The 14,749-nt window shown below is 40.2% G+C and overlaps 2 protein-coding genes across 9 annotated transcripts in view; one reads left to right on the plus strand and one right to left on the minus strand.

Moving 5' to 3' along the window:
• Positions 1-6,816, minus strand: part of epb41l2 (erythrocyte membrane protein band 4.1 like 2) — a 92,762-nt gene extending 85,946 nt beyond the window's left edge. Inside the window, exon 1 of one of the 2 annotated variants that reach the window (XM_046298294.1) lies at positions 6,657-6,816. The gene's annotated coding sequence lies outside the window, so the exon portion shown is untranslated. Of the gene's footprint in view, positions 1-2,017; positions 2,158-6,656 lie in introns of those variants that run through there. The other variant, XM_046298292.1, reaches the window with a different exon arrangement.
• A 1,596-nt stretch (positions 6,817-8,412) lies between these two features.
• Positions 8,413-14,749, plus strand: part of LOC123995044 (A-kinase anchor protein 7-like) — a 56,069-nt gene continuing 49,732 nt past the window's right edge. For 2 of the 7 annotated variants that reach the window (XR_006831773.1, XM_046298308.1), the window contains exons 1-4: positions 9,359-9,747; positions 10,795-10,935; positions 11,391-11,539; positions 14,347-14,483. Coding sequence is in view for 6 of the 7 variants with exons in the window: in XM_046298308.1 (XP_046154264.1) it covers positions 9,408-9,747; positions 10,795-10,935; positions 11,391-11,539; positions 14,347-14,483 (767 nt within the window). In the remaining variant the exon portion in view is untranslated. Of the gene's footprint in view, positions 8,430-8,937; positions 8,955-9,071; positions 9,221-9,273; positions 9,335-9,358; positions 9,748-10,794; positions 10,936-11,390; positions 11,540-14,346; positions 14,484-14,749 lie in introns of those variants that run through there. The other 5 variants (XM_046298311.1, XM_046298312.1, XM_046298310.1 and 2 more) reach the window with 5 other exon arrangements.

Raw genomic sequence — 14,749 nt, forward strand, 5'->3', positions numbered from 1 at the left:
AAGTTATTTGGGGTTCCAGGGTTCACTTCCGCTCCTGCTGAAAAAGCTGTTAAATGTCTATAGTTACGGTTTGGGTGAGGTTTTAATTACACTTGGCTTTCTTCCAATGCAGCCTGTCCTGCCATTTGGGTGTCTACAAGTGAGGCGTGTCCTTGAGCTCAAGGCAAGCCATCTGTCATTAGTCTACATGGATTTGGTTGGAAGTATCACACAGATGCTACACAGAGAGAGAAATACTGAGCTTTGCAGACTGGTCTCAGACTAGATGTAACATAGGAAATGCCAAGCAACCCAAAGTTTGCGTGTTCGAATCGCATCACGGACAATTTGAGCAACTACTCACTACTTTTTAGCTACTTAGAATGTTAGCTGACCCATCCCCACATGTCAAACTCATTCAGCAGAGGGCCGAGTGTCTGCGGTTCTTTCGCTCCTCCCTTGTACTTGATTGATGAATTAAGGTACCTGATTACTAAAGAACTCCCCTCACCTTGTTGTCTAGATCTTAATTGAAATGGGGGAAAAAAACAAGCGGACACTAAGCCCTCCATGGAAATTAGTTTGACACCCTGCCCTAACATACATCAAAACCTTAACCATAGTTTCCCAAACTCTGTCCTCGGCACTCCAATGGGTGCATGTTTTGGTTTTTGCCCTAGCACTACACAGCTGATTCAAATAATCGTCAAACTTTGATCATTTGAATCAGATGTGTATTTTTACGGGGGGGGGTGACGGTGTTTGGTGAACGCTGTCCTGGAGCAAGCTGACGTTAGCCACAACCAATTGTAATTCGTAATATATTACGTAATATACGCTTAGCAAATTGGTAATATATCATGCAAAATGTATGACGGACATCCACACATGAATACATACCATGTGAAACGTAACATATGTATTCTTACTACATGGAGTGTCTCGGATTTACGTAAAGAATACGACATGCTCAGACCACGTTCCAGATTTATCTTACGTTACAAAACTATCACATTCATTCATTGTAATGACGTGCTTGACTTAAGTGGCCATGCATCCTACACCCACAACTTTAGCAAGATTGTGCCAGATAAGTCCATATAAAAGCAAAGTGTCGCTAGCTAAAATTAGCGTGTATCAGATAGCGGTCTGTTTTGCGCGTGAAATCAAAACATACACTGGCGGTAACTGCACGTGTAATGTCTGCAGGCGTGATTCCATTTGAAAGCATTATCAACGGATTTGAGTTACAGCAAAGAAAGCCAACCGATACTTAACGTTTATTCATTACGATAAGCCTATGTCAATGTCAACTTTTTACGAATGCGGGTAACGTTACTAGCAACAATTCTCAATCGCGTAGCGAGCCATCTCATAAATCCTAGACGTAACCAGTGCAGTATTATTGCAGTAGTGTAGTATACCAGTGCAGTAGTGTTGTCTGCGAGCTATAGTATTATTTACCCAAGCAAACAAGTAAACAGTAATTGGGCACATCCTGAAATGCATAATGATGTCGATAACTATCGTTAGCTAGACAAACTCGCAGGAGCTTCTAGCCAACTCAAAGGAGTTCCTCTGAGGTATAAGAAGAAGCCTATGAACCTCTGAGGTATAAGAAGAGGTTCCAACAGAAGGTAACCATGTAGACCATGGTTATATAAAATGATTGAGGATTAACTAGCTACAACTTGCTTATATAAGACATTCATGTTTCACAAAGAGTCCGATTTTTCGGGCAAGCCAGCTGTCATGTAGCAAAAGGTTGGATCCCACTTGAGAACCAGTCATAGGTAACGATAAGTGTTGAACAAACATGCCATGCCCATTACCTCTTAAACAACGTGGTCAAGGAACAGATGGAGATGCTCCAAAACTGACCAAGGAAATTGAATTTAGCTGCCTGGCTTGCTAGCCTACTACGTGAAAAACATTATTTTTATTTTTTTTACAAATGTTAACGTTTTACAAGTACTTATGTTTACCTCACTTTTATCACTGTCTACCAATTAGGTTGCACCATGGCTAATCAACTTACCTGATGCAGTTCAGATGAGATGAGAAACACTTTCAGAACGTGGCCTCTTAAAAATATGCTCTGGTCAACCTCCTAAATTCTAAAATTGAAATTCCCAGACCAAAAATTAAAATCTGTCTGGGAGAAAAGGCAACTCAGTCGATCACACTAGCCCCGCCCCGTAAAAAAAAAAACAGGTGCCTCATATCATTGGCTTAGTCATTTTACAAGTATCCTAGAATGCATTGTGATTGGTTCCGCTACCAGTCTGTAAATGTAGTCGTTTTTCTATTGGCGGTCTACAATTTGTACGTGTATTAAGAGTTTGGCGTGGAAGTGGCTCCCACTACTGAAAATGTATTGTAATTACAATGTTTTTACATTTACTGATTGCAAGAAACATTATGAACACCTGCTCTTTCCCATTACATAGTCATAGACTGACCATGTGAATCCAGGTAAAAGCTATGATCCCTTATTGATGTCACCTGTTAAATTCACTTCAAACAGTGTAGATGCGGGGGGAGGAGACGGGTTAAAGAAGGATTTTTAAGCCTTGAGACATGGTTTGTGTATGTGTTCCATTCAGAGGGTGAATGGGCAAAACAAAATAGTGAAGTCCATTTGAACGGGGTATGGTAATAAGTGCTGGGTTTTTCGCACTCAACAGTTTCCTGAAAGAAGGCTCCGACACCCAAAGAACATCCAGCCAACTTGACACAACTATGGGAAGCATTGGCATCAATATCGACCGCCGTCCCTATGGAACGCTTGACACCTTGTAGAGTCCATGCCCTGACAAATTGATGCTGTTCTGAGGGCAAAAGGCAGTACTACTCAATATAAGGAAGGTGTTCCTAATGTTTGGTACACTCAGTGTAATGATCCCATGATATTTGGTTGACATGTTGCCTTTCAATTCCTTTTAGCAATTAATGTGAAGCATGGAGTGAATTTGTATCAAAGAACAGTGTCGTGAGTTCAACAACCACAGCATCAGATGACATATCAACAGCTTTACTTGGCAAAACAAATAAAAGACTGGACCACCTTGCTGCAGGGTAGTGCAGCAGCATGCACAACAACCATTAGCAATTTCACTTGCCATCAAATATCCATTACATAGCAGATATTCTGTTGTGGGCACTGGGGATCAATATACCATTTTATGTTTAGGAGGTTGAGTGTGCTTTATTAATGCATCGATTACCTTTTAAATGTTTGTAGTGTAATGAATCAATGGGCTGATGGCCTTGTCTTTGTTTATAACCTTGACGTAGACGTGAGCTAATCAAATCGCATTGGTCACATGCGCCAAATACAACCGGTGTAGACTTTACAGTGAAATGCTTGTTTATAAGCTTTTCCCAACGACCAGAGTAGAAAAAGAAAATGGTAACACAAGGAATAAAATACACAAGAATGGAGCTATATACAGGGAGTACCAGTCCCAGATCAATGTGCAGAGAGAGGTAGGAGGTAGATGCTGTACAGTATATACATGAAGGCAGGGTAAAGAGACTAGGCATCAGGATAGATAATAATAAGAGTAAAATAAAGAACAGAGTAGCAGCAGTATATGAGAGTAAAAGTGTGTGTGTGGTGTCAGTATGTGAATGTGTGTGAGTGTCAATGTAGTGCGTGTGAGCATGTATATGGTGTCTATATATATAGTCTAGTGATTATACTAGACCACTTATATTTACTGCACAGGGAACATTAAAAGGAAAACCACTCTGCCAAAAAAATGCATTAGCCCACAATTGATATAGTCCCAAAATATTTTGCATGTCAGCAGTCAACTTTTCAAGATATTGTACTTTCGAGAAGCAAAGTGTCACTGGCCACATCATCATGATGATGCAAAATGCTAATAAATAATTTTTCAACACCAATACCGATTATTGGAGGACCCAAAAAAGCCAATACCGATTAAATCGGACAGTTTTTATATATTTGTAATACTGACAATTACAACAATACTGAATGAACAATGAAGACTTATTTTAATGTAATATGATAAAATCAATTTAGTCTCAAATAAATAATGAAACATGTTCAATTTGGTTTAAATAATGCAAAAACAGTGTTGGAGAAGAAAGTTCAAGTGCAATATGTGCCATGTAAAAAAGCTAACGTTTAAGTTCTTTGCTCAGAACATGAGAACATATCGGTTGATTGATGGTGATTCCTTTTAACATGAGTCTTAAATTTTCCCAGTCAAGAAGTTTTAGGTTGTAGTTATTATAGGACTATTTCTCTCTATACCATTTGTATTTCATATACCTATGAATAATGGATGTTCTTATAGGCACTTTAGTATTGCCAGCCTAATCTCGGGAGTTGATAGGCTTGAAGTCAAACAGCACTGTGCTTCAAACATTGCTAAGAGCTGCTGGCAAACACAGTAAAGTGCTGTTTGAATGCATGCTTACGAGCCTGCTGCTGCCTATCACCGCTCAGTCAGACTGCTCTATCAATATCAAATCATATACTTAATTATAATATAATAAAACAAGCCTTTGGTCATTAATATGGTGAAATCCGGAAACTATAATTTTGAAAACAAAAAGTTTATTCTTTCAGTGAAATACGGAACCGTTCAGTATTTTATCAAACGGGTGGCAACCCTAAGTCTAAATATTGCCGTTGCATTGCACAACCTTTAACGTTATATAATTATGTAAAATTCTGGCAAATTAATTAGTCTTTGTTAGGAAGAAATGGTCTTCACACAGTTCGGAACGAGCCAGGCTGCCCAAACTGCTGCATATACCCTGACTCTGCTTGCACTGAACGCAAGAGAAGTGACACAATTTCCCTAGTTAATATTGCCTTCTAACATTAATTTATTTTAACTACATATGCAGGTTAAAAAATCTATAATTGTGTATTGATTTTAAAAAGGCATTGATGTTTATGGTTTGGTACATTTGTGCAACGATTGTGCTTATTTCGCAAATGTGCTTTTGTTAAATCATCACCCGCTTGGCGAAGTTGAAGTAGGCTATGATTCAATGATAAATTAACAGACACCGCATTGATTATATGCAATGCAGAACAAGATAGTTAACCTAGTAATATCATCAACCATGTGTAGTTTGATTGTTTTTTATAAGACAAGTTTAATGCTAGCTAGCCTTGGCTCCTTGCATCCACAAGGTCCTTTTGATGCTGCACTCACGTAAAGGTGGGCAGCCTGCCATGCAGTCTCCTCCTGGATTTCAATGTAATCAGCATCCAAAAAGGCCGATTTACCGATTGTAATAACTTGAAAATCGGCCCTAATTAATCGGCCACGCTGATTAATCGGTCGACCTCTAGTTGTAACTCATAATAGGACTGTGTTACAGAGGTCTAAAGGGTCCCTCACAACACTCCTGTGATAGGGTCATGTCAAAAAGCCAACATCTGAAACATCAAACCATGATGAAACCAACATCTTAATTTCAGCCAACCAAATAACACATAAAATAGACTGAGGAATCACATTTTAAAGAGCAAATTATTTTGGTCAAGAGGTTTTGAAAGGTCAATTTCAAATAGGATTAATAAAGCACAAATGCAAAGAAAAATAGCCAAATATGCAGTTCTTGATACATTGCATGTTGACCCACGACTGCGTGGCCAAACACGACTCCAACACCAACATTAAGTTTGCTGACAACACAACAGTAGTAGGCCTGATCACCGACAACAATGAGACGGCCTATGGGAGGATGTCAGAGAACTGGCAGTGTGGTGCCAGGACAACAACCTCTCCCTCAATGTGAGCAAGACAAAGGAGCTGATCGTGGACTCCAGGAAAAGGCAGGCCGAACATGCCCCCATTAACATCGACGGGGCTGTAGTGGAGCGGGTCAAGAGTTTCATGTTCCAACTAACTATCATGGTCCAAACATACCGAGACAGCCGTGAAGAGGGCACAACAAAACCTTTTCCCACTCTGGAGACTGAAAAGATTTGGCATGGGCCCCCAGATCCTCAAAAGGTTCTACAGCTACACCATCGAGAGCATCACCGCCTGGTATGGCAACTGCTCGGCATCTGACCGTAAGGCGCTACAGAGGGAAGTGCAAACGGCCCAGTACATCACTGGGGCCAAGCTTCCTGCCATCCAGGACCTATATAATAAGCGGTGTCAGAGGGAAGCCCATAAAATTGTCAGAGACTCCAGTCACCCAAGTTATAGACTGCTTTCTCTGCTACCGCATGGCAAGCGGCACCGGAGCGCCAAGTCTAGGACCAACAGGCTCCTCAGCTTCTAACCCAAAGCCATTAGACTCAAATCACCACCGCACAATATACATTGACCCCCTCCACTTCTACACTGCTGCTACTCGCTGTTTGTTTGTTACCTATGCATAGTCACTTCGCCCCCACCTACATGTACAGATTACCTCAACTAGCCTGTACCTCTGCATACTGACTCGGTAACGGTGCCCAGTATTGAGTCAGTGTATTACTTTTTATTTTAGCCTACTTGGTAAATATTTTCTTCTTGAAGTGTACTGTTGGTTAAGGGCTTGTAAGTAAGCATTTCACGGTAAAGTCTACACTTGTTGTATTCGGCGCATGTGGCAAATAAAGTTTGAATTCATTGAACTATCCATATTCCGTCTTTCTTCACACATCAAGGTAAAAGTAACATCCAACTCACCAGCAGAAGATGAACATGATCCCAGATGACAGCCAGGTCCACAGATACATCCCAAGAAATACGGGTGCAAAACAAACACAAAGGGAAAATTATGCCCATCTTATATTAATTTAATAGTTGTACATACTGTCAGAGGTATGAAACAAGACCACACCCATGTAGAATTTAAAACCAGAAGTAAAAGAGAAATTATATACCTCAATAGTGTTGTTCCTGTTTAAACCACTGATTCTCAATTACAGATTAACGACAGATAAATCCTAGTTCCAGTTGATTAGCATGATATGTGCAGTGATACTACCAGGGAATCAAACTGTTCTCTCTTAACCACCCAGGGTTGTTGTTTCTTGTCAAATCCCGGAACATGGTGGCTATGCAGATTTACTCAAAGGGATTAGTTAGAAGAATTCACAATTCACCATCTGGCCTGTGCTGTAGATATTAAATGCATTAAAAACTGCATTAAAGGATATCCTGGCTGCTCACGTTTTGTTGGCAAAGAGGTTGCTCTATGTTAACATCACCTGTGGTAGAAGAGCTAGGTCCAGGGTTGCCTTCAATGAAGCAAATTCCAATGGGATGAAAATAGAGTATCCGCTAGTTCTCCTTACTGCTGACCAATGAGGATGACTAGTGTTAAAGTCAACAGTGGATTAAGAGGGAGAAAGAAGAAGTACTTGGAGCAGTGACTGTCACACACTGTGTGCAAGTAAATCCTCTCGATGCTACCTTGGGGCTGAGCCTTGAACACAGGCAGCCTGGTTCAAAATCCTCTACTTTTTTAAAGCAGCAGCTCCACTGTCATTGTTTGACTGATTATTGAGACATGTAATACCCTCCATGACGCAGGATGACTGTCATGTACAGGTGCATGACAGTGGAGCTGATGGAATTACTAAAAATCCATTAAATGTAATCCTCCACATTATAATCGGTTTCATGACGGCATGCATATGCCTTTATTGGCTGACATTCCGCACATACTGCGATCAATTACACATCTTTGAGATTACGTTGTACATTCCAAGAATACTTCAGTGTAAAAATAAGTCTAGATTTTACATGGCTATAATTTACATGTAAATGGTGGTTCTATGAATGGTTGCTGTTGTGTAACACTGCACCCGATGTCACATATCTTGGAGGAAGGAACTTTAAGCAAATATAGGCATTTCAGATTCTTACTCACCTCAGAGACTGTACTACAAGTGACATGGGCACAAGGGGTAAGGTGGGGAGAGACACTCCATGCATTCACCTGTCTGCTTCTGTTTAGTTCAAGAACAAGTCGCCAAACTGGTCGTGCTATTACACCTGTTCCCTTTCTGTGATGGCAGATATCTCCCCCACAACCTGAAACCAAATCCAGTGGTTTACAGTTACAACACAAACAAAGGCGTGAAAGGCAGAGACAAGCACATATGTGAACCTTACACTTTCAAGGCACTGTTTGTTCCGCAAACAATACAGGTGTTACCTGAGGAGAGGATGGTGAACAAGGAAGGAGTGTGGTGTAATTCTTCTCTTCTCATGGAGTTTGAACATAAATAAATGAATGTTTTTAATGTCATTTCAATACTGCATAAGCTTCAGCAGGTGAATTGGACTCAATGTTATATGGTGACAAACTACTGGCTTGTTGAGAGATCTGTCCTTCAGGATCACTTCAATGTATGTGACTTCTGTGTTATTTTACAAGAGGCAATACATGGCTGAAATTACAAAGCTGATAACTGTCACTAACACAAATACAAGAAGGTGTGTATTGATTTGGTGAGTCTTTTCCCCACAGTTATTATATCCATGAAGAGAAGAGATAAACAGTACTCAGATAGTTATAAGAGCTCTGATCTATTTTGTTCACCACGCCACCTACACAGCATGTGTGCGTTACAAACCATGTCCTGGGGTCCTCTGTGGCCTAGTCTAACTGAGGCAATAGCGCATTAACTGATACTATATCACCACCTGTTACTGGCTATTTGTTTTTAGAAAGTAGCAGTTATCAGACACAGACAAGGGACGGACAACTCAGCATTTAGTGAGAGAAATGAGTGCTCTGAATTTAGCTGTATAAGGAAACTAAATACGTTACCTGTACAATATTGTAATATGACCTCACCCTATTATCACTTGCTAACGTTACTGTATCAGTTAGCAGAAAGTGAAACATTGTTTCAGTAACAGTGTCAAATACAAAGTGTGTTACTAATCAACATCACTACATCTGTATTGATGTTTTTATTCTGAAGAGTAAACAGCTGATTTAAGTCGTTTACAGACAAACAAACACAAAAGGTAACATTACCATGATGTTCCAAAATTGTAGCGTTGAGCACGAGAATGTCATATGACAACGTTAACTTTAGTTTTTGTCATTAGCGTATGTCATTTGATCCTTTTGAGCATCCGTAGTCCTGTGTTTACATGTGTAGCGAACCATGTTAGCTAGCTATGCTAGCCGTAAGCAACACATTACTATTTTCGAATGAGTGAGTGACACGTTTGTCCAAGCACATGCTCGTTTAAGTCAGCCGGTCTGCTGTCGTAGCCATGCTATCGAGGTTAGAGCTTTTTAGCGAGCTAACGTTAACTTGAATTTGACTTATTTCAACAGGTGGCAGGCGCTAGCTAAAGTTAGCTAGCACGTAAGAATGAATCCCATGGCCTGATCACATGTGAATAAGCTGTCTTGCGCACAAATTCTATAAATATGTAGCTAGCTAACTGGTGAATCTCGTTTAGGTTTTCATGCTAGGACCTCAGTTCTTTAAATCATTGAGAGGGATTTGTCTGCTTCAAAAAGTGCTTGTAGCTGAAAACATCTTTGTGCGAACTGCACAAGGTGCCTCGCTGAATTTGATCAAAGCTCGTCAAAACAGTTGCTACGTGTCTGTGTTACCTCAAGGTCAGGTAAACTTCATTGAAATGCAGCCGGTCACCGGGACTGATTATGCTGTCGAGCTTGAGACAAACAGCATTGAACATGGCAACGACCACCTGCTGTCACCTGCACATGGTGCATCAACCGATCCAGTTGCTGCTGAGGAGAGTCACTTGCATTTCAATGTGAAGGAGCTCATTGCCCCTGGTGAGAAATATTTATCCTACCCTCTGTGGTGCTTGTTTTCATTACATGTATCATCACTGAAATCGAAAACTCATAAATGATGATTAGAGAATTGTAAGAAAGTACTCTTCTTGACAGTGCATCCCACAGTAATTTATTGGATGACATGTTGCGCAAACAGACAGAAGCCCCTTTGTTTTCATTCAAGTACAGTATGTTGTTGTTATTATGTACTGTCTTAGTGGTGGCCAATGTCATGGCCTAATATCAGAATTATAGTGTCGTCACTCTCACAAGATGTCTGACCTTCTAGCATACTGTTTACATGCTTGCTGTTGTCAAAACAGGCAGTTAACCCACTGTTCCTGGGCTGTCATTGAAAATAAGAATTTGTTCTTAACTGACTTGCCTAGTTAAATAAAGGTTTAAAAAAAACATATTAAAAAGGCAATTCCATGGTAACAAAATGACAGAGACTCCAAACAAAAACCATTGATTTTGAAGTTTAACAAACCATTGAACTCTATGCACAATCACTATTAGACATTAAATAAAACATGTTTTACTGGAAACTCTTTGCTAGCAGAATTATGGTAAAATCTCCCTCAGTATTATTCTGGAACCAGAACTTTGTATCTGCACTGTTATTCCTGTAAAATGTGTTTTTATAAAAGTTTCTGTGGAACTTGTTAAAAATTGTCCTTGTGCATAAAGTTATATATTTTATAACTTTGAAATCAATAGTTTTTGTTTGGTTTACATTTTTAAGTGAAATATCTGTGTCTCAGTGTAATCCTGTTACCGTGGAATTGCCCCGACACAGAACAGTGGATGGGGTGGAGTCACACACACACACAATCTGTCTAGTCAGACCATGAATTGTACAACGATCAGTTTTTGCAGTTGCTCAACTACTTCCAATGAATAGCTTATATTCACTAGCTACAAACATTAATTACATTCATCCAGATACTTGGAGAGCCTTTTTCTTGAAAAGTATGTCTGAGGTATTTGAAGGATGCATCTTAGCCTTCCACATGCTGTCATCATCTCTCCCTTGTTCCTCAGAACATGAAATAGTGAAGAGGATCAAGAAGACACCCAAGAAGCCACGTGGAAGGAAACAGAAGTCTAAGTCATCTGAACGTTCTGACAATCTTATGTCCGAACTTCCATTTGCAAGTACAGCAATATGGAAGGACCTCGGCTGTAAGTAAAACCGTCTATGCCATATTATTTGTTTTGCAGTTGATTCCAGGCTAACTCGAATCAACATATCCAGGCTAATATAACACAGTTAGTTGTAACATACCTTCATTGAGAGGATGTGCTCAGTAGTTCCCATAGTGTGACCAGTTGATGGTTTCTTTCCATTTTAACTGGCTGGGCGAGTAGGAGAGCAGAAATTTGACTAGCGGCACCGACTCTGTAAGTCTATAATGACTGGTTATTTGTAGTTGCCAATTGATGCAAGGATCTTCCTTGTACCGCAGCTGCCCTTGCATTCAAATTTTCTCCAGCTGCCTACTGGCGATGAATAATGCATTGTTGACTTGACTGGCAGTTGGTTTTACAGGAGGGCAGTCAAATCCAACTACAGAATAACGGAATCGCACATTTGTCTCTTGTACAACACTAATATCATTGTGTTACATTTCCCCCAGTTACCAAGCCAGAGGCCAAGTTGAAAAATAAACGAAAGAGAGGTGCAAGTGGTCGGGTAGAAAGTGAAGAGGATGCAGATGCAAAGAAGAAGAAGAAGGAAACACAACGCCCAAACTACTTTGTTTCAATACCCATCACAAATCCCAAGGTACAATTTAGTGATATATTTTTGTTGAAAAAATCATTTTTATTTTATTTTGGGGTATTTCTCTATATAGTGTGTCCATATAAACTCACTATATTTAGAATACATACAGCATGTGATCACAAAACAACTGCTACACAGAAAACAGTTTAACATCTGTGTTGATCAAAGGCAATAGGGTTTGGCTGGGGTAGGCCGTCATTGTAAATAAGAATTTGTTCTTAACTGACTTGCCTAGCTAAATAAACATTTAATAAAAATAATAATATCTTTGATTAACACAATGTTATACTGTTTTTTAAATGTTGTCGTCCCATCTCGAGACTTACGCAACTTCGTGCATTTGTTAAAAAGCGTTTATCCTCGTTATAACCTCTGTCGACTATTATATCTTAGATGCTTCATCAGAAACAACAGCTCCTTGGGCTGTATTATCTCTCGACGCAGAAAAAGCTTTCGATAGACTAGAATGGTCATATCTCTGGTCTGTCTTGGAACATATGGGAATTGGCTCCAATTTCACTAATATGATTGAAATACTATATGCCAATCCCCTAGCCATAGTTATAACAGGCAATATCTGCTCTGCTCCATTCAGAATCACTCGAAGCAGCAGACAAGGCGATCCAATTTCGCCTTTGCTATTCTTATATCCCTGGAACCTCTGGCCAGGTAATTAATCAATCGAAGGAAATAACACCAATTTCTCTATCTACAGATCTCGTTATATGTTGACAATATTTTACTATTTCTAGACATTGTTTCTCAGTCGCTCCAAAATACATTTAAGATCATAGATACATTCAGCTTCATCTCAAGCTATAAAATTAATCTAACCGAATCAGCTCTATTGCCTCTCAAGCCCCCGATGGAGTACGCCATCTCTACTTATGGAATCCTAATTGTTTCCCATTTTAAATATTTGGGAGTAGATATATTTCCTTCCATGGATAAAACCATTGCCAGAAATTTTAACAGAACACTCAAATCAATTTACTCCGACCTATATTTATATGTATATGGAATGATATCACAGTTACTTTAACCTGAATTTCTCTAGTTCAATGCGTCCCATTGGCTTCTGCTTCTGGCTATTGGATTTAAATTCATAGTGCAGTTTCAAAAGTTTACGGTACACTCAGAGTATTCAAACCCCTTGACTTTTTCCAAATTCTGTTACGTTATAGCCTTATTCTAAAATAGACTAAATCATTTTCCCCCTCATCAATCTACACACCATATCGCATAATGACAAAGTAAAAACAGGTTTTTAGAAATGTTTGCAAATTTATAACAAATAAAAAACAGAAATTCCTTATTTACATAAGTATTCAGACCTTTGCTATGAGACTTGAAATTGAGCTCGGATGCATCCTGTTTCCACTGATCATCCTTTAAATATTTTATACAACTTGATTGATAAATTCAATTGATTGCACATGATTTTGAAAGGCACACACCTGTCTATATAAGGTCCCACAGTTGACAGTGCATGTCAGAGAAAAAAACCAAGCCCTGAGGTTCTAGGAATTGTCCGTAGAGCTCTGAGACAGGATTTTCTTGAGGCACAGATCTGGGGACGGATACAAAAATGTCTGCAGCATTGAAGGTCCCCAAGAACACTGGCCTCCATCCTTCTTAAAAGGTAGACGTTTGAAACCACCAGGACTCTTCCTGGAGCTGGCTGACCGGCCCTCCTGCGCAATCGGGGGAGAAGGGCTTTGGTCAGGGAGGTGACCAAGAACCCGATGGTCACTCTGACAGAGCTCAAGAGTTCCTCAGTGGAGATGGAAGAACCTTCCAGAATGACAACCATGTCTGCAGTACCCAACCAATCAGACCTTTATGGTAGAATGGCCAGATGGAAGCCAATCCTCAGTAAAAGACACATGACAGCCCGCTTGGAGTTTGCCAACAGGAGCCTAAAAACTCTCAGACCATGAGAAACAAGATTCTCTGGTCTGATGAAACCAAGATTGAACACTTTGGCCTGAATGCCAAGCGTCATGTTTGGAGGAAACCTGGCACCATCCCTACAGTGAAGCATGGTGGTGGCAGCATCATGCTGTGGGGATGTTTTTCAGCGGTAGGGACTGGGAGACTAGTCAGGATCGAGGGAAAGATGAACGGAGCAAAGAACCAGAGATCCTTGATGAAAACCTGCTCCAGAGTGCTCAGGACCTCAGACTGACATACATTTCGAAGAGCATGAATTTAAATATTCAATGCTTTGAATCTATTATGTTACTTACTTAACGATGATAACCCCTTGAATCTCTCCATCAATCAGACAGGATTACTGCTGGCAGACAGCACTGCTGCACAGACAAATGTTGGCTCTGAGATGGCAACCACCCCACTTTTTAACCATTTAGAAGTTATAACATTAGAATTATCGACAGTGAGAATGAATGGTGCTAGGCAATTGAGCCCTGGAAGTAAAGAACAATCTCAGCTAAAGCCCCACGCATACAAACCAATTATGTATATTTATTTAGACTTTGGTATTTTCTTTGCTTTCAAGCCCAGGGGGAAGGGGTGGTACAGCCAGAAGAGGCCTGGTTCCCTTCTAGGTTTCTTCCTAGGTTCTGGCCTTTCTAGGGAGTTTTTCCTAGCCACCGTGCTTCTACACCTGCATTGCTTGCTGTTTGGGGGTTTTGGCTGCGTTTTTGTACAGTACTTTTTGACATCAGATGATTTAAGAATGGCTTTATAAATACATTTGATTGATTTGTATGTGGGAGGTTCTCTGGTTATTATATATAAATGCTGGATGGCAGGAGGGTGAATGGCATGTTCTACTTGTGCAGATCAGTGATGGTGTGGGGGTGGTGCAGGCCCTGGTGATGCAGAGAGACTCCAGACTCACACGGGCTCTGGTGCCTGTGGGCAGTCTTCACATCACGCTGCTGGTGACTCACTTGGCCAGTCAAGAGGAAGTCAACTTGTAAGTGTCTGCAGCTGATTTAAACTATTTCAACCAGATAGCCACCATGTTTGATCAGGATTGTAGTAGAATAATTCTGTCTGTTTCTATGTCCTACGCATTTTATTAATAAAACTGATAAAACGACACCTTTTGGAACAATGCGAACTGTGAGGAGACGCACACGCACACTCTACACACACACATGTATGTATGGTGGTATTATACATGTTGTATTGTAGATATCTAGTGGTGTAATGTGTTTCATCACTTTGCCTTCATTTGTT

This window comes from Oncorhynchus gorbuscha, linkage group LG14, assembly GCF_021184085.1.
Source record: "Oncorhynchus gorbuscha isolate QuinsamMale2020 ecotype Even-year linkage group LG14, OgorEven_v1.0, whole genome shotgun sequence".
Classification (NCBI taxonomy): domain Eukaryota; kingdom Metazoa; phylum Chordata; class Actinopteri; order Salmoniformes; family Salmonidae; genus Oncorhynchus; species Oncorhynchus gorbuscha.